Source organism: Bison bison, unplaced genomic scaffold (genome assembly GCF_000754665.1).
Source record: "Bison bison bison isolate TAMUID 2011002044 unplaced genomic scaffold, Bison_UMD1.0 scf7180017864333, whole genome shotgun sequence".
In the NCBI taxonomy this organism is placed as follows: domain Eukaryota; kingdom Metazoa; phylum Chordata; class Mammalia; order Artiodactyla; family Bovidae; genus Bison; species Bison bison.
Genome location: NW_011494905.1, coordinates 2,193,106 through 2,213,360, shown reverse-complemented (window position 1 = coordinate 2,213,360; position 20,255 = coordinate 2,193,106). Strand labels below are relative to the sequence as shown.

Below are 20,255 nucleotides of genomic sequence, written 5' to 3'. Positions count from 1 at the left end.
GTGCTTCTTCCAGTCCAGCGTTTCTCATGATGTACTCTGCATATAAGTTAAATTTAAGCAGGGTAACAATATACAGCCTTTGACGTACTCCTTTTCCTATTTGGAACCAGTCTGTTGTTCCATGTCCAGTTCTAACTGTTGCTTCCTGACCTGCATATAGGTTTCTCAAGAGGCAGGGTTGCCAATTAGGACTTCCCTAGTGGTCCAGTGGCTCAGACTCCGTCCTCCCAATGCAGAGGGCCCAGGTTCTATCCCTTGTGGGGGAACTAGATCCTAAGAGCTCACATGCCAAAGCAAAAATCAAAGATCCTGTATGCTGTGGCTAAGACCTGGCACAGCCAAATAAACAAATACTATTTTTCAAAAAAAAAATCATCTTTAAAAGAAAATCACCCAATTGTATAAGTCATAGAACCTTGGAACTGAAATGTACCTTAGAATACTCTAGCTCAATTCACTTATTTTCTGCATGAACTACAGCCTTCTCTGTTACTGAGGTCTGTAGTTTTGGGGGCTGAGATACAGCAGTGAAGAAAACAAAGTTTCTATAAGCTGATCATAAGCTCTTAGGAGTTTTGCTTAAGTCCACATAATCTGTTCCTCTTTTCATTACTGGTAACTGGAAATTGTTGAGCTTTTGTTTATACATTTTTGGCAAAAACAACACTGATGGGGCTATTAAATTTCAGTCAGTTAAGTGATATTATAACAAGTAGTTGTAACCCCTAGTGTACCCTCAGTTATTACCAAAGAATCGCAGATTACTTAAAGCAAAGTAAGGCCTTCATAAGTTTTGTTTGGCATCAATAATGGTTTTAAAAGTTGGAAATTTCACATAAAAGTCTAGAATCTTTTCATTAAATAAATTACACAAAGGTTAAAATCTAGATTTTCAGCTTCTCAGGAGATTATGCAGCACTGTATTCAGGTTCTCACCTGAAAACACTTAAATGGAATACTGCTCATTCTGGAAAGGTAGTATGTTCCTCACTTCACCATAGTCCCTACTAGTGTCTCTTGTCTTAAACTTGCATTTTTCGCTCTTGTTATCTGCCTGGACTCTGCAGGTATTTGAATATGAAACCCTGGTTTATAATACATACTGGTTTTCTAAGGTAACATCAGACATAAATTCTTTCTGGCGTTGGCCTGATTACTTAGAAAAGTATAAATAGAAAAGAGCTTTTGATTAGTTAACTAAGCACTAAAGCCTAACCTTAGTGTTGGATAACTTAGGTTAACATCATTAGTTATGTAAGACAAAAGTTATACTTCATATTGATTAAGCTTATTTTGTTAGTGCTCAAGTGAATAGGTATGTGAATAGGTATGCATTTTTTGTGCACTTAGGTGATAAAAGAAATTGGTTTTAACCAATTAACAACACAGTAACATATATGTAACTGTATTAGCCATAATTGTTATCTAGTTTGAGGTTGCTAAATAGGTCTCTTTTCAGCTTAGGTGCAACGAAACATGTTACTTACTAGGCAAGTGTTAACTTTACATTTTGAACCAGTTGGCATTTGTGATGTTATAAAATAAAATCATATTGCATAATTTTTGTAAGCACAACAGATGGAAACAGTGCATCTGGAACAGTGAGGAGTCACTTAATTTCATTCCTAAGTATGTATTTGCCTGAAGTGAATACAGACAGGGTTTCCATATCCAGTTATCAAAGTTTCTCATTTCATTACTGATATGAGAGAATTATCATTGGTATTTTAGCAAAAGGAAAGACTTCTGTGGCTACTGTAATATACTAAATAAGTTTTTTTTTTCCCGCCCACAGTCGACCAAAATGTGTGGATGAAGTTGCTTTCCAGGAAGAAGTGGTTGCAGTCCTTAAAAAGTCTTTAGAAGGAGCTGATGTGAGTAGCATATGCTGTCTGGAGTCCTAAAGTCATTGGGAGATTTGAGAATTCATTCACTCTCTTCCTTCCTTTATAGCTTCCAGTCCCTTTTAAATACTATTCTGTATATACATAGTAGGCCCTTTATTACTATTTGTACAGTGGAGGAGTAGTTCAACAAATATTTGTTGAGCATCTCTTCTATCCTATGGTGGCATGGTTATATGGTACACAAGTAGAGATCATTAAGCAAGATAGACTGGGTCCCTTTGCTCATGAGCTTTCATTTTGGTGGGGAGATAGAATAAACATGTAAGCACAATAAATAAGAGAATTCTGTCCTAGAGGAAATCAACCCCGAATATTCATTGGAAGGACTGATGCTGAAACTGAAGCTCTAATATTTTGGCCATCTGATGTGAAGAGCCTCATTGGAAAAGACCCTGATGCTGGGAAAGATTGAGGGCAAGAGGAGAAGGGAGTGACAGAGGATGAGATGGTTGGATGGCATCACCAACTCAATGGGCATGAGTTTGAGCAAACTCCAGGAGACAGTGAAGGACAGGGAAGTTTGGCGTGCTACAGTCCATGGTTTGCAAAGAGTCAAAAACAACAGCGACTGAACAACAATAGGTACTATGAGGAAGAGTAAAAGATTCTTTGAAACTATGATTGCTCACCTAATTTTAGGATTTGAACTCTCAATACAATACCAAAAAAAAAAGTGTTCTGTTTACAGCATCATGTTACCTGCTGTGATATAGGATAAAATGTCCTTGAGTGAGTTTACAGCATCATGTCACCTGCTGTGACATAGGATAAAATGTCCTTGAGTGAGTTGCATTTTCGATTAATTCAGAGACAAGATAAACCCATGTGAAGAATTAGGAGTTTAAAATTGTATAAGGCAAAGTGTTATAAGAGCTTAGTGGAGGAAGGGAAACAGTTGCAGAGGATAGTGTGATGTGGTTTTTGCTGTATTCTGACAGTTTTCTTCCTTCCTCTCAACCTGGCTGTTTTGAATTAGAGATTCTTTAGGTTTTGATGCCATTGTTCTCTTCCTAGAATTACACTGCAACAGTATATATTTGAAAGAAGTTACATTTATAAAACTGTTGAATCTTCTTCACTAGTATTTGTCTTAATTTGATCCACATACCTTTAGCTTTTAATTTTATAATGACATACAATTTAAATTGCATGCTAATATTTACACAGATTGCAGGACATGATGTTTTTTAATTGCTATGATTCATCAACTCCTTAAAAAAATGAAGTGGGATTATGATCCAGTTCTTGACTTTATGGCATCTAATTTACAAGGCTGAATTAAGAATTTTCTTCTTTAACCGCTTGTTCAATAATTTGTGTTTCTTTTCAGATTTAAGTTTTTTGAAACTTAGAGTTGAAGTAATTTTGTAAAGGAAATTAAAATGGATAACCTGTATAGCACAGGGAATTCTGCTTAATATTATATGGCAGCCTGGATGGGAGGGGAGTTTGGGAGAGAATGGATAATTGTATATGTATGATTGAGTCCCTTACCTGTCCATCTGAAACTGTCACAACATTGTTAATCAGCTATATTCCAATACAAATAAATTTTTTTTAAAAAAAGACTAAAGCAAAATAATTCATTCCTTCATTTACACTAAAGAATATTAAAGTAGAATTATAAGAGACTTTTTTTCAGAAATCAATTTTTAGAACTGATATTGCATGTACAGTCCTTGAATGCTCTTTATGTATATATTATCAGACTATTACATAATGTAAGGCTTCATAATTTTACTGCATTTTAAAGAATTTAAAGTATTGTATGTAGTAGTTGACTGGATGAATCATTACAACTACTGAAGTAGTTGGAGCAAAGTAAAAATGAAGTCTTAAAAATGAAGATGGCTGGGAGATTTTGTTTTTGTTTTTAAATAGGGAATCTCATAGTTTGTATCTTAAACTGTATGTTACCAGTGTAACAGTAATAGTTTTTTAATATATTTATGTATTGGTTTATTTACTTTGCACATACTGAGTACTGCAGGAGATACTGAGAACATAGATGTGAGTAGAACAAATAAGATTCAAGCTTTCCATATAGTGAGGTGAACAGGTATTTTAAGTTAAACCCAACAGCTAAATAAATAACAATAAATAATTGCAAATTACATCAAGTGCAACAGAGACCAATGGGAGAATAACAGAAGAGACCCTCCTTAGATTGGGTGGTCAGGGGAGGCGTCTGACTTGTAGTATGGGAGGAGTTGATAAACAGAAGAACGGAGTCAGACTTCAGCTCATGGGGAAGTATATGTGCAAGCCAGAAAGTGCTTAGCTGTTGGAGGTCATTGTGAGTTGGAATCTAGGGGAGAGAGGTAGTGAGAAAATCATGGACATCCTTGTAGGTTATAGTAAGCAAGTTGATTTGGGGATGTGTTTTGCTTTTCTCAGTAGAGTTTGAACATGGTGAATAGCTTTAAGTAGCAAGTAGCGTGGCATCTGATTTGAGTGAGGAATGAATGGATGGGAAGAGGGAGGACGGGGCAAGAGTGGAAGCAAATAAACCTCACTGCTTAGTTTCCTATGTGCAGTGGTTGCCGTACAGGAAAGGACATACTGAAGACTGTAGTTTCACAGAGAAAGACAAATATCATATGATACAACTTATGTACAGCAATTAAAAAAATATATACAAATGAACTTACTTACAAAACAGAAACAGAGTCACAGACTTAGTACACAAACATATCCTTACCAGAGAGGGGAAGGGTTAGTAGGTAGATGGGGAGTTTGGGATTGACATGTACACACTGCTATATCTAAAATAGAAAGCCAACAAGGACCTACTGTATAGCACAGGGAACTCTGCTTAATATTCTGTAATAACCTAAATGGGGAAAGAATTTGAAAAAAAAAAGACACATGCCTATATATAACTGAATCACTCTGCTGTACACCTGAAACTACCAATTATATTCCAATATAAAATCAAAAAAAATTTTAAAGTATACAGTTTCATAACAGTACTTGTTAGAATTTAGTACATTAGTTAATCTGTACCACAGATGAGTTGACTGTTTGATAGGAGCCAAGCCAGCTAGATTTAAGGTTTATAAGAACTAGTTATTTAATCTTATCCTATCTTCTACTGGTGAAATATATGCAGACATCCCTACAGGCGGGGTACATAATCATGATGTGGACTACTGTGTGACAATAGATGCTTTTTATTTTTAATGTTTCTATTCTTGGAACTTTAGCTCATGGAAAGCCCCAGTATGCCATTTTCATTCCTTTTTCCTTGATATTGGCCAAATCCAATTTGGTCAGTGTCCCTTTTGAACCAACTGACATCTTTATAAAATATAAAATCTTGCCCGGTCATGAGTTCAGATGTGAGATAAGGAACTGACAGAAGCTCAGGATTTCATTCACAAATAGGAGGTTTTTAATTCCAGCTTTGAAAATCCCACCTAAGTATTAGATTAGATATAGAACAATTGTAAGTATTGATTCAGTTTAAGATACTAGAAAGACATCTTTGGGAAAAATGATAGTGTTTGTGAAAAAGCAGGATTTAGTACTATTATTACTGTAATACCAGTTATATTAAGAAATCTTTGTTTTCAGACATATATGCCCTATTAAGGAAGTCATTGTACTCTTCCATAGACATTTTCAGTCACTTTTAACCTGGGTGCATCAGAATATAATTTTTTTAAAAATAAAATCTTAACTTCTGCAGCTCCCTAATCTCTTGTTTTACGGGCCACCTGGAACTGGAAAAACATCAACTATTTTGGCAGCAGCTAGGGAACTCTTCGGGTAAGTTGAAATCTCTCTCTTTCTCTTTTAAGACTTGACACTAAGAACCTCTGGTACTGCTTTTCTTTCTCTAAAACTTTGCACTTGGTTTTTCTGTGAGTTTGTTGTTGGGTTGTTGTTCAAGCGTTTGAATGTACAAGGAGCCTCGTGATTTTTTTTCATCACTTTAAAACTCATTGTCATTTTGGAGACTAGAGAACCCTATCTGCAGTCATGCTGATAATTTCATTACTCTTAATGGTCATGTTCATGTCTGTGTCATAGAATTTGCTGTTTTGATGCTACTGATGTGGACCACCCCTTCTTGAGTTCTTTCTTGCTCTGGACTTCCCAGGGCCTGCCTCTAAAGTGGCTGGGCCAGCTTCATGCCCTCAAGTATCCTAAGTGTAAGCAGAGTGTCCTAGTTGATGCAGTATGATTCCAGGTACAGCAGAAAATCTCTGTGAGCCACCTTCTTAGAGTCCTCTTCCTAGACTGACTGTGTTTAGCTTAGCCAGCTGTTAGAGTAGGGCGGGCCGGAGCCCTGTATTTAAAGTTAAAAGATATATTTCAGCCCCTATATGGTATCCATGCAACATGCACCAACATAACAGCAGCTATCTTTAATTTGTCCAGGATTTTAATATCAGGCGTATGGCCTAAGGGTACATTTGAAATCCTACACATGAAAATAATTAGATGCCTCTGAAACCACCAAATACGTAAGGATAATCAGTTCTGTTGAGATGTCAAGGAAGACAAAAGGGGAAGCTGCTCTGAACCTAGTATTTTGACAGCAACATTTGTTTTCTCAAGAAAATTTTAAAGGAGCTTTTTTGATTAATTCCACAACTCAGATCCAGTCTGAACCATCCTTAGCAATGCAGTCATAAAGAAGCTGTTAAGTATAGTTTACTATTAGTTGTTCTAGAGTAAGTTTTATATATTTTTATATATATATATGTATGTTATGTGTATATATATACACACACATAGAAAAATAACTAGAAGGAAGTATTAAAACAGTGGTTTAGCAGGATATGCCAGGTGTTTTTATTTTCTTCTAAATTCTCAGATTTTCCTACGAAGAGCTACTTTTAATAATTTTTTAAAAAGAACTAAAAAAATAAATAAACTTCATATTTGGATCCAGTAGTTTTCCTTATAGCAAGATACTTTTTGGAAAGAATTCAAAATATGCTACATTGCACCTTCATTTTAAATTGTAACATATTTAAAACTAAATGTTTAACACTGGAAGGATGTTACCAGTCTTAGGTTAGAAAGTCACAGCTATTAAAATGGTTTTTACAGTGTTTATCATGATATGGCAAGATGTTTATGAACAGTACAAAGTGGAAAATTGATTTAAAATTTAGTACAGTATGTGGTATCTACCTTTTTTTTTTAATGTATCAGAAAAAAGCTAGAATGTTTAAAAAAAAAGAAAAAAGCTAGAATGTTAACTGTATGACTTTGCAAAAGAGAAAATACAGGACTGTGTGCCTTATATCCATATTGTTAACTAGGTGTATTTTAAACTATTGAAAAATGTACAGATGTTAAAATATGGTTTAAACCTGGTTTACTTATGTGCTCTATGATGTTTCTCTTTTTTTTATTTTGACATAGGCCTGAACTTTTTCGATTAAGAGTTCTTGAGTTAAATGCATCTGATGAACGTGGAATACAAGTAGTTAGAGAGAAAGTTAAGAATTTTGCCCAATTAACTGTGTCAGGAAGCCGTTCAGAGTAAGTAAGCTCACCTTCCCTTTTTTATACCGTGTCTTTTTATTTGTTTAAAATACATTTCTGCCAAAATTTCAACTTTTTTCATATTAGATCATATTATTTAAAATTAGAAATGACTTTTCCATTAGTAACTAATTTTAAGTTATTTAGCTATCAGGGGTTTTTAGTTGATATTTTGTCTAAGGAGTATTCATTAGTCAAATATGGTTTGGTGGTACACTCAAATAAAAATCCTGATTTTTAATAATAATTCAATAGGGATGTTTAGTCAACTACATATACTCCTTAGGTGGCAAAGTTCAAAGGTTGAATTTTTGGTACCTGGCATATATTTAATTTTATATGAGAGCACACTTGAGAATTTATAGAAAGTGAATGACAGTTTTTGATATCTACCTTGGATTGACAATATATATATATCATGTACTTGATAAGGGACTTAGATCAAGAATAAAGAATTCTTACAACTCAGTAATAAAAAGACAACCCAATTTAAAAATGGGCAAAGGATGTGAATAGGCATTACTCCAAGGAAGATGTTGCTGTTGTTGAGTTGCTAAGTCATGTCCAACTATTTTGAAACCCCATGGACTGTAGCCCACCAGGCTCCTCTGTCCATGAGGTTTCCCAGGTAAGAATATTGGAGTGGATTGCCATTTCCTCCTCCAAGGGATCTTCCCAACCCAGGGATTGAACCTGAGTCTTCTGCATTAGCCAACAGGTTCTTTACCACTGAGCCACCAAGGAAGCCCAGGGATGATAAACAAATGGTCAATAAGCATATCTAAACATGCTCATCAACATCATGAGCCATTCAGTTCACTTCAGTCACTCAGTCGTGTCCGACTCTATGCGACCCCATGAATCACAGCACGCCAGGCCTCCCTGTCCATCACCATCTCCTGGAGTTCACTCAGACTCACATCCATCGAGTCAGTGATGCCATCCAGCCATCTCATCCTCTGTCGTCCCCTTTTCCCCCTGCCCCCAATCCCTCCCAGCATCAGAGTCTTTTCCAATGAGTCAACTCTTCGCATGAGGTGGCCAAAGTACTGGAGTTTCAGCTTTAGCATCATTCCTTCCAAGGAATACCCAGGGCTAATCTCCTGTAGAATGGACTGGTTGGATCTCCTTGTAGTCCAAGGGACTCTCAAGAGTCTTTTCCAACACCACAGTTCAAAAGCATCAGTTCTTTGGTGCTCAGCTTTCTTCACAGTCCAACTTTCCCATCCATACATGACTACTGGAAAAACCATAGCCTTGACTAGATGGGAGAAATGCAAATCAAAACCATGTTGAAATACCATTTACACCCATGTAGAATGGCTATATGGAGAAGGCAGTGGCACCCCACTCCAGTACTCTTGCCTGGAAAATCCCATGGATGGAGGAGCCTGGTAGGCTGCAGTCCATGGGGTCACGAAGCGTCAGACACGACTGAGCGACTTCACTTTCACTTTTCACTTTCATGCATTGGAGAAGGAAATGGCAACCCACTCCAGTGTTCTTGCCTGGAGAATCCCAGGGATGGCAGAGCCTGGTGGGCTGCCGTCTATGGGGTCGCACAGAGTCGGACACAACTGAAGTGACTTACAGCAGCAGCAGCAGAATGGCTATAATCAAAAAGACAGAAAACAACTGGTATTACAAAGGATGTGGAGAAATCAGAACTCTTGTACATTGCTGGTTGTAATGTAAAATGGCACAGCCACTTTGAAAACAGTTGGCAGTTCCTCTAAAAGTTAAATATGACCCAGCAATTCCAGCCCTACAATATGTACTGACAGGATATGAAAATATATACACATGTACACAAATGTTTATAGCTGCAGCTTTCATAATAGTCAGAACATGGGGAAAACCCAATATCCATCAACTAAAGAATGGACGAATGAAAGATAGTATGTTCATCCATTTGGCAATAAAAGGAATTGAAATATGAGTTACAACATGGTTGAACCTTAAAAAACATTACATTAAGCGAAAGAAGCCAGTCACAAAAGACAGCATATTATGTTGACAATATGATTCCATTTGTGTTAAATGTCCAGAATAGGCAAACCTGTGGAAACAGAAGGTAGAGATTCCTGATTGCCTATGGCTGGAAAAGATGGGAGAGAAGAGAAATGACTCCTGATGGGCACAGGGTTTCCTTTTGGAGTGATGAGAACATTCTAAAGTAGATTGTGATAATGATGTGTGAATTAACTCCTGTGTATTTCTCTGAATCAGTGGAAAGCCATGTCCTCCTTTTAAAATTGTGATTCTGGATGAAGCAGATTCTATGACCTCAGCTGCTCAGGCAGCTTTAAGACGTACCATGGAGAAAGAGTCTAAAACCACCCGATTCTGTCTCATCTGTAACTATGTCAGCCGGTATGTATATTGCCCTAAAGATAGATACCAGGGAGCCTTACTTTGATAGCCCCTAACAGAGGAAAAAAATGTTTCAAGGTTACCCTTAGTTTCCCCTTCATCAAATCTTGTTCTTAATTATTTGGGGGAGTTTTTGTAGACAATGACTTGTTTTTTTCCAATATTTTACAGAATAATTGAACCTCTGACCTCTAGATGTTCTAAATTCCGCTTCAAACCTCTGTCAGATAAAATTCAGCAGCAGCGGTTACTAGACATTGCTGATAAAGAACATGTCAAAATTAGCAATGAGGTAATTACTGTTACTGTTACAGCTACTGTAAATTAGTAATGCCTTTGATGAATGCCTATGAAGAGGCCCTTTCTGAAAAGTCAATTTTGTATTGCTTCAATTTGTGATGCCAGTTGCTCAGCCAAAGGTAAATGAATAGCTGGAATGTCTAGGAATTACAGGTTCAGTCTTACTGTTGCTATTAGAAATTTATTGTCTGTCAATATTGCAGACTCAAAGCTGAGGCAGATTTCATACAGACTACAAATTCTTCAACAGCAAACCTCTGCATAGTCATTACTAATACTTCTGTGCAAGAATTAGGTATGATGCAGTTCTGGTAGTGATAGAATATATACACCCCTTATTCATTGTAACAGAATTTAACCATAATTTATGTAATCAAAGCTGTCTCCATTAATCCTGCCACTACAGAATTGACATTCTCCATTAAATTCATCCTTAATTGGCCATTACAGATTAAGAACAACTTTTTTCTCTTTAGGGAATAGCTTATCTTGTTCAAGTGTCAGAAGGAGACTTAAGAAAAGCCATTACATTTCTTCAAAGTGCTACTCGACTAACTGGTGGAAAGGAAGTCACAGAAAAAGTGATCACAGATATTGCTGGGGTAAGAGCACTGGGTATCCTGAAATTATTGTAGTTGACTTTTTTGTGACTTGACTTTACTTCAGCAAGTAAGAGTGCTTATTATGTGCTGTCTATTCAAGCTGCTTCAACAAATGCCATAGACTGGTATATAAACAGAATTCTCAGTTCTAAAGGCTGGGAATTAAAGTGCCCACAGAGCCAGTGTTGAGGACATACTTCCTAATTCAGACCCATTGATACTTCCCTGCATCCTTCTATGGTAAAGGAATATTTTCTAAGGGCATAAATTCAATTTGCGAGGGCTGCACTCATGACTGTAATCACCTCCCAGTGGTGTCACCTCCAAATACTATCATGTTTAGTCTGTAGCTTATAGTAGTAGCTAGGGAGTATCAGAATGCAGGCAGGGATGTGGCAGTTAAATTTTAAAGGGTGGGCCCTATCCAAGGGGTAAGTGACTAAAGGAATTCTCTGGTGCCACACCCTTGTTTTCAGATACTCCTTTCCAAACTTAGCTCAACTGATCAACTAGCTCTGTATTGACATCTTGGAGAAAAGATTTTGTAAATGCCTTCCTCTGGTTATATGGCAGTGCCTGATCTTTATGCACTGGTGTGCATAATCAAGGCTGGACCTACCTATCCAGCTACAAAACATGTGCTGCCTGAAGCATTTAACAGGGAGTAGGTACAAGACTGGTAGAGAAGTCAACTGTCTTCACCCAGAAACTAATTCTTTTAGGTAGTACCAGCTAAGACAATTGATGGAGTATTTGCTGCCTGTCAGAGTGGCTCTTTCGACAAACTAGAAGCTGTGGTAAAGGTAAAGTGACTTTACTAGCCTTGGGGAAGGGTGAAGGGATAATAATGCTAAAATATATGTTTTGGTTATAGGACTTAATAAATGAGGGTCATGCAGCAACTCAACTTGTGAATCAACTCCATGATGTGGTGGTAGAAAATGATAACCTTTCTGATAAACAGAAGTCTATTATTACAGAAAAACTTGCTGTAAGTAGGCATTTTCTACATTTCAGCACAACATACACACCACACCCACAAAAGGGCAGTTTTACTTACAATGTTTCATTTTCTTGTAGGAAGTTGATAAATGCTTAGCAGACGGTGCTGATGAACATCTGCAGCTGATCAGCCTCTGTGCTACTGTGATGCAGCAGTTAACTCAGAATTGCTAAAACTATGTTCAGTATGTATTTCATAAACAATTTATAATAAAAATAACCAAAGCACCTTTAAAGTGAATATACAATTTATTTAACATTCAAACTTCATTAAGACATGTGCAATATGGCAATTTTACTGGGGGTTTAACCCTACCTAGGATGATTGCTTGCTGGGGCTTAGCAACAGGGTCCAGTTCACACTTAGCACTAATTAAATACTTTATTGAATAAATATAATACCAAACAAAATGCATTCAAATGCTAAAAAAAAAATCAATTTTAAAGGCCTTTCTATTCAGGCTAATGACAAACACAATAAAGGCAGATATCTAGTTTAACATAATTGGCTGATTTTATACAGCACTTATATCTTTTAGTCCACAAGTATATTATTAAATGGTAGAGAACATCTAATACAACCATTTCTACAGAACTAGGAAATAAATTTCTAGGAAAGATTTTACAGACCCCATCTTTTATACCCACCCCAACAGTCTAACTCTAAAGAGGATAAAGCCAATGCCTTTCCTCACAAGAGCTCACGACTAATGTCGCTTTGCTATCAAAATCTGTATTTCTGATCCGTTATGAGCATTGAGACAAGATTCAAATATTCCCAACGAAAGAAGCACAATGCACGTTGTGATCGCCTATTCAGCAACAGCGAGCACTGCATTCAAAACTATCTCATCCCAGGAATTAAATAAGGTCGGCCACATTCATTGGCATTTCCTCCACTGTAGTATTGTAGAAAGTCTCAATGTCACGAAGAATCCTCTTGTCTTCTTCAGTAACAAAGTTTATAGCCACACCTTTCCTCCCAAATCGACCCCCTCTGCCAATTCTGTGAGGAAAAGAAATCAGTCATTAGAATACATTACTTCTCACATGCTGCATGAACTACTGAACATGATGATCCACTTGTTAACCATCAGCTGCTGTTTACTTATCAAGGTTATAGTTCGTGCTTCTAATTGGAGCACTAGCTGCTCATCAATATCTAGAGAAAAAAATCTTCCTCTGCAGTTAGTGCCAAAAGGATTCAAGGCTTGTCTGGCTGCAAAATGAGATTTCATCAGGTGTTTTGAGCATTACTTTTTTTTTTAAAGCAGATGACAGTATTGTGTTTGGGGTAGTGAATTTAAAGCCCATACCAAAGTGGGCCAGCCAAGAGCAGATGTCGGCCTGGGACAGATGTAAAACACCAGGGATAAAACAAAGAAGTTATGTAATCCATTTCGACGCACTCCTGGAACTGTAAACTGCAAATACAAATGCTTTAAGGTTAACTATTGTCTGAAACTTAACAACTTTTTCCAGTGGGAAAACAAGTATTTGGTATGGTAACCCAAACTTATCACTGCTTTTTTGCTCAGTTTCACACGTTGTAACTCAAATTACTCAAACGTGTTACCTCCAAAACATCTCTCTAACCTTCCTGATAGAAACCAGACAATACAAACCACCTAACAGGCTAATATACAAAATGCCTTAGCTGGAGCATGTTAAAATATCAAATAATCATGACAAAAAAAAAACAAGTATAAATACCGACTCGCTCTTTATTCAAACAGTGTGCTGTTTCGCTTATGATTCCACGTCCTAAATTACGTCAACGCCGTTTCTGAGTGCCATCTCGTCATCAACTGCTGCTATCGACTCCTGTATTTTTTAAAAAGTCTTTTTTTACATCATATAACAAAGTACAATTCAATTTACTTAGGGATAAAGCCACTATAACTAAACCAGGGACTGCTCAAATTGCTACCAGACAACACCAAGAAAATCCCAACTATAGAGGAATCACCAAGAAATCACATGGACACAAGAGCATCACTAAAAATAAAGCTCAAAAGACCAACAGATCTAAAACAACCTGATCTGTATACTGTGGAGTCCACGATTTGGGCAACATTCACAACTGTTTTCCCACTGTGTACAATCTTCCCAAGTACAGTTTTGATTATATCCTACCAAGTCACTGTCTTAATACTTAATTCCCTGATTTGAAGTTACCTTTCAGACAATTTAGTCAGTAGAAAAGCAATGAGTTAGACCAATACATTACTAAGTCAAGATGCCATCTACTCACCTGTGAATATAATTTTCACGATTGGTAGGTAGATCATAGTTTATAACCAATGACACTTGTTGCACATCAATTCCACGAGCCTGAAATACAGTGATAATGATGTTCAAATTCTATGTAATACAGGGGCTTCCCTGGTGGCTCAGCAGTAAAAATCTGCCTTCAGTGAATGAAGGAGATATGGGTTCAATTCCTGAGGTCCCCTGGGGAAGGAAATGACAACCCACTCCTATATTCTTGCTAGGGAAATTCCATGAGCAGATGAGCCTGGTGGGCTACAGTCCGTGCGATGTAGGCCACAAAATAGTAATGAACTATATACTAAGTAGTATAGCTCACTGTGGAGCGTGGCCTTCTTTATTCTCCCAAATAGCCTGAAGTTGGTAAAGGCCATTAAAAAACCTTCCCCCAATAACAAACTTTTGGTGGACTAAAAAGAGCATTAAGAGACTTACCAACAGGTCAGTAGTGATCAGAACACGGCTTGACCCTGATCGAAATTCCCTCATGATAACATCTCTTTCTTTCTGGTCCATGTCACCATGCTGCAAAGTAACAAACCTATTAATTCAAGGATCACCAATCAAATCAGTAACTTAAAACTTTATCAACATGTATGAGACCAAGCGTCCCTGGCTGCTACTGGAGCATAGCAGACAGGTATAGTAAAGAAACAACTTTATTTTTAGCAGGGGGAACGACAACACAGCACTTAGCAGCTATATTGTAGTCTAAATCCTGCTTTAGTAGAGGCTTCAATTACCAGTACTAGGTTAGAATACCTCTTACCAGGGCAGAAACTGTGAAGTCCCTGGCATGCATTTTCTCTGTGAGCCAGTCCACCTTGCGCCTTGTATTGAGAAAAATAACAGCCTGTGTAATTGTCAGTGTCTCGTACAAGTCACAAAGTGTATCCAACTTCCATTCCTACAGTATTTCAAAGAGAAAGTAACAGTCACGAACTTTCCAACTTACATTCTTTAAAAACTCATTTATTAGATTGGTCTAATGACATATTGCACCAAATCTTAAGACAAAGGACACTGGACATTAAGAAAGAGGTCCACCCCAGTCTTTACAATCTAGTGCAGTTCCTCTTCTTCTTGTGTAATACTCTGCTAGCATTATTACAAAAACCAAGGCTATCTTGGTTTCTGTAATTTTAGCACAGTGCTTATACAAGAAGGTAAAAACCTAACTTTTTAACAATTACAAAAATTACCTCTCTTTCAACATTAATATAAAACTGTTTGATTCCTTCAAGGGTCAATTCTTCCTTTTTCACCAAAATTCGAATTGGATCTCTCATGAATTTTTTGGTCACTTCCAACACATCCGTTGGCATTGTGGCAGAAAGCAACACCACCTTAAAAAGATTTGTCACACGTAGTTAGCACAACTTCCACAATACTCAAGGGAAAACATTTTAAAGTCAAGCACCCCTGAACGTGGAATTATGCCAGACTAAAGTAAGTTATGCATCAGTCGCTGTTAAGTAGGGGGAATGACACAGAACACTTCAACTGTAATAGTGCCTGTGTTTAATCTCCAGCAATTTTAGGAGACTGAAACAAAGCTCACCTGAATACTAGTATTTAATTTTTGGAAAATCTCATAGATTTGATCCTTAAACCCTCGGCTCAGCATTTCATCTGCTTCATCCAAAACGAACATTTTGATCCATTTTGGAGCTGTTAAAAAATACAGTCATGCCATCATATCTAAATTCTCAGGCATACTATTTGCTTTATTATAATAAAAACTCTACTCATCAGCAATACTTACAGAGATATCTTCTGTTTAACATATCAAACACTCTCCCTGGTGTTCCAACAACAATATGTGGTGCTTCAGCCTGCAGTTTTTGCATTTCATTTCGAACATTTGTTCCACCAATGCAGGCATGACAAGTTGCTCCCATATAATCTCCAAGTGCCAGAATTACCTTTTGGATCTGAAAGCCAAAAGCCTTAATTATTATCCTGCAGAATTACAGGCTTGTGACTAAACTTCAAAAGCATAATGGCAAATATCTGGTCTGCAAATAGCTTTAATTGCATGCACAGCACTTAACTACTTCCAAGCTTAAAATGCAGACCAATCTAACTACCTCAAAATAGACTTCTGTGAAAACATCTTGTGCCTCAAACTTTGAATCCTAATGCCCAGGTATCAGCTAGGTAAAATACTTCCTGCACTATCCTCCACTGTGTAGCAAAGTGTAAGTAGTGATAAAAAAGTAGCAGATTTAGCTGGAAGTTAATATTTATCCCTGAAGGATACTGCGACTTAATAATCTTGGCCTTAATAAAGCCTACAGGTATATTAGCAAGGCTTTACTTCAAAGCCAATAGAGCAGTGAGCTTTGAAAACGCAGCATGCAACAGATGTATCACAAACTACTAAGACTGTCAAAAGAGATTATATCACTGCAGTTTTCATGTTGCACAACTGCATTCAAACTTAAAAATGAAAACGGTCTAGTCCACCCTGAACAGAAACCTCCGGTTTCTCAATCTGTTACACAACCCTGCAAACCATACCTGCACACCCAGTTCCTGTCTAGCTTTCAACAAAACTCCCTGCATGCATGGACAGTTAAAAGGAGGGCTCTATAGGACAAATTTATACTAAGCTTTAAATTCTTCACAGTTGTGAAACCTGAAACCTATGCAACACGCAAGCAGTTTTTTCAACTACACTATCAATACCTGTTGAGCCAGTTCTCTGGTGGGGGCCAATACTAGTGCTTGGGTCTCCTTGAACTCAATCTCCAACTGTTGCAGGATGGAAATAGCAAATGTGGCTGTCTTGCCAGTACCTGACTGAGCTTGAGCAATCACATCATACCCTAAAAAAAGTAGGATACATATTTACCGATCCCACATCAAACCGTTACTTCTAGTTCACACCATGTATTCCCTTTGGAACATGAATTATGCCCAAACAATAAAAGTGATCAGCAATGAGTATTCTCTTCATTTCAGGTCAGTCCCGAAAGATGATTGCCATCATTTCACTTTAAGGAATACGTATAAGTGCTAGTTTCCCAAAAGGTAATTTCCCCATATTAGAGGGGAAAAGATCCAGGTCTATGTTGAACAGTTAACTCGTTTTTAAGAAGTGTCAACACGTTCTTTTACCTTTAATACATGGAATAATAGCTCTCTGCTGAATAGCTGATGGCTTCTCAAAACCATAAGCATAGATGCCCCGAAGAAGAGACTCCTTTAAGTTCATATCATCAAAGTTATCAACAATCTCATTCCAGTTGCTCTGCAAAGTTAAAAAAAAAAAGGAATAAATGGGATGAACCAACCCACCTTTCCAAAGTTCCAAATTCCACATCTATTTCTTACCTCGATGACACCATCGGGGTCCATTCCCTCTGGGCCGCCATGTTCTCTGCTGACAAAAATACTGCAGTTAGAGAACTCCCTTCCCCATAACCCCAAAACTGCACATTCAGGGCGATAAAAGCCCTTTCATAACCGGTCTCACCCGGTCGCCCTCCCCGGCACGTGTAAACTTTCCAAACGATCAAAGGAAGATGGTGCCGCAGGGCACAAGACGTACAGCGCGCCCACTCAAAGGTTAGCAACCAGGGACGCCCTGAAACCCTACGGACGCAGGCCCTTCCCCCCAGGCCCGAGCGCCGGGCGCTCCCCTCTCGGCCACGGACCATCTCGCGAGAGCTCCACGCGCCGAGCTCCGCCCCTAACACTGCGCAAGCCGGGGTGATTGACGCGGGCCAAGGCCCGGCAAGGCCTTGCCAACGGTTCGCCGGGAACGTGTGGCCCACCCAGCCCGGCCTCTAGCCGCCGCCGTCCTACCCCTACCCACACCTATCGTCTAACGCTCCCAAACCGCGCGGCTGGCCGCGAATAAAGCTTCGGGCCCCAGTTATACTATACCGACTGCGGACTGCGCCACGGCTTCCACTAAACGCCGGGCTCCGCAGAGGCAGGGGAAACGGCCGCGATTTCAAGGCGTATTTGGGAAAACACACTCTTTTACCACCCCGTTTTCATACTTTTACCCCACAACCTAAGCCCTACCCACCATGGAAGCTTCTCGAAGGACACTGGGGTACTGTACCCCAAGGCAATGCCTAAAACCCAGAATTCCCTGCCTCCTGACCACCTATTACAATCTCCACCGGCGCCTTAGGACCTATACCACAGAGCACCACCGAGGAAGCGCCATACCTGTTATAATCCGCGGAGCCACCAGACATGATCCGAAGAACCACTCAGTGCCGGACTGAAAAGACAGCCGGGCCGCGCCACCCGTTTTTTATAGGCTCGCGGCCGGAAACCGTTTTCTGCGGAGGAATTTTCCTTCGCGCTTCGGCAGCCACAAAATTGAGACCCTAAAGTGCTTATCTCAGAAAATATCCTAAGCAAATCGGTGTTAAAGCCCAAATTAGGTTATTTGCCGATATTACAGGGCTGCTGAGAATCCCAGGACCGTGGGGAAGGTTGGAACTCTTTGCTCTGCAGCGGAAGAATATTGCAGCAAGCGGTGGGCCGACCTCGTTCCAGGCCCGCCCTGTTCCTACGGGGTTTCCGCATCCCCGAAGCAGAGGCAGCTGGGGCTCTGGACAGGACCGAGAGAAGGAAAGCTGGGGCGCCCGGGCCTCTGGGTTCCCCCGGCTTCCCCTCCGGTTAGTGGGGCCAAGCTCGCCAATCCCGCGGCGCTCCGTGCCGGAGGGGCAGACAAGTCTCTACGCTGCACTGGAGGGGACTCGGGTTATTCCGCCTGTTCCCACCAATACCTGACTTGAAGATGAAGAGCCTCCTGGCCTTTCGCCGGAGCATTTAACATCCTGCAGACCCTGACTATGTGAAATTACTGCTTCGGAAAATGTCGGCCACCCAACATGTCCTGGAAGGTCCCGTTTACCGTGTATTGTGCAAGGCGAGAAGAAATTGTGTGCTCTGCACATATCTCTGGGGTAGCCACCTCTATTCTTCTCATGTTGCCTCTGGTCTTTTCTTAATTTCTCTTTAATACAATGCTTATAATATTTTAACAGGCGTGAGAAATGGCAGATAAAATCATTGTAAACTTTTGCAAATATAGGGGTAATATTCCTTGAAACGCCAGAATTTAAATGGATACTTCCTCGCCAGGTACAGCTCCATGCTGCTTTGGAATTACATAGGTTTTGGTTCTGGTCTTTTTTTTTTTTTCCCCCTAAAGGTTTTTTGAATTGTAACTGCTTGTATATAATGAATGTTGATTTATTGAAACTGAGAGCAATATAATCCTTGCTGTTTAATTAAGCTCCATGATTCGTAAAGCTCTAGAGGTTTTCCAACTGTAGCCCTAAGCCAGACTCGTTAATAAAAACAAAGAGAATAGTATGTTTAGTCATCTAACTTTAAAATACAGTCCCACTCATACCGCAAGATAGCACGAATACTCAAGAAAATATTTTCTCATTAATTCAGAAGGACGGCCTAAAGTATGATACCTAGAAAAAAAATGACTCAACTTTGTACATTTGTGTATTATATTCAACATAGTTGGTTCTAAATACCTCTTTTTTTTCTTAAAACAATTATTTTTTATAAAGTTATCATGCAGGAAATTCTGACCAAAAGTTATACCCAGATGACAAAGTGTACTTGGCCCTCCATCCAGGGATTTCGCTCCCAATCCATCCCTTTATAATGTTCAAATCCAGATTTGAAATAATGCCAGACATTTTCTGAGAATGGAGGTCAGAGGTCCTTGTTGGCTCATCCAAAACCTACTAAAAATCTGGGATCCAGGAAACTGAAGAAAATACTTAATTAGAAATGTGGCCAACAGTTAAGTCTCACTTGAGTCTTTACCATGAATCAGTCAACCATGGGGGAAATCAATCAACAATTAACACCTAATTGTTGAGTGATTTTCCTTAGGTTTAGCACTACTGTTAAATGCTGTGGAGGATTTCCAGAGTATCTTAACAGGAAATAATCAAGGACTAAAACTCTGGTTTTAGGTCACAGTTGCTCAAGGGGTTTCAAGGTAAGAAAGCTCCTTAATCTAAAATTCAGCAAAAATCCAGACCCACGTACCCTGCAAGTCTAAAATGTATTTCAAATAAATGCTGTGTTTACTACATTTTCAAGTGCTTACTCAATAACATTAATAAATAAAAAATGAGATAAAGACACAAACAAAAGACGCTTTAACAAAGTTTTGCATATCAACACAGAGCATACTGTTAAACTTTTTTACTTACCCGAGATCTAAAATTAGATGGCCGTCTCTAAGTCAACTACAAACTGCTTCTTTGCTAAGCTGGAACGTAGGAGGCTA

At 38.7% G+C, this 20,255-nt stretch overlaps 2 protein-coding genes across 4 annotated transcripts in view; one reads left to right on the top strand and one right to left on the bottom strand.

Moving 5' to 3' along the window:
* The window catches only part of RFC4 (replication factor C (activator 1) 4, 37kDa), a 15,049-nt gene extending 3,128 nt beyond the window's left edge, over window positions 1-11,921 (top strand). The window contains exons 3-11 of the mRNA XM_010853901.1: window positions 1,796-1,874; window positions 5,599-5,678; window positions 7,290-7,409; window positions 9,642-9,785; window positions 9,957-10,077; window positions 10,562-10,687; window positions 11,410-11,490; window positions 11,562-11,678; window positions 11,768-11,921. Coding sequence (XP_010852203.1) covers window positions 1,796-1,874; window positions 5,599-5,678; window positions 7,290-7,409; window positions 9,642-9,785; window positions 9,957-10,077; window positions 10,562-10,687; window positions 11,410-11,490; window positions 11,562-11,678; window positions 11,768-11,863 — 964 coding nt within the window. The 3' untranslated portion in view covers window positions 11,864-11,921. The remainder of the gene's footprint in view (window positions 1-1,795; window positions 1,875-5,598; window positions 5,679-7,289; window positions 7,410-9,641; window positions 9,786-9,956; window positions 10,078-10,561; window positions 10,688-11,409; window positions 11,491-11,561; window positions 11,679-11,767) is intronic.
* On the bottom strand, window positions 11,920-18,449 carry EIF4A2 (eukaryotic translation initiation factor 4A2). Of its 3 annotated transcripts, XR_826488.1 has the most exons (12): window positions 18,149-18,449; window positions 17,300-17,348; window positions 17,084-17,216; window positions 16,652-16,791; window positions 15,726-15,894; window positions 15,522-15,631; window positions 15,163-15,306; window positions 14,730-14,867; window positions 14,396-14,485; window positions 13,944-14,023; window positions 13,403-13,513; window positions 11,920-12,695 (listed from the first exon to the last, which is right to left on the bottom strand). XR_826488.1 is itself a non-coding variant. In XM_010853902.1 (11 exons), exons 1-11 carry the CDS (start codon window positions 18,175-18,177, stop codon window positions 12,551-12,553), a joined length of 1,227 nt encoding a protein of 408 aa, XP_010852204.1. In that variant the 5' UTR covers window positions 18,178-18,449; the 3' UTR covers window positions 11,920-12,550. The 3 variants fall into 3 exon arrangements, 2 of the variants coding, with proteins under 2 accessions (XP_010852204.1, XP_010852205.1); XM_010853902.1 differs by lacking the exon at window positions 13,403-13,513; XM_010853903.1 differs by lacking the exon at window positions 13,403-13,513 and having other exon boundaries at window positions 17,300-17,345; window positions 18,149-18,239.
* Between the last annotated feature and the right edge of the window lie 1,806 nt (window positions 18,450-20,255).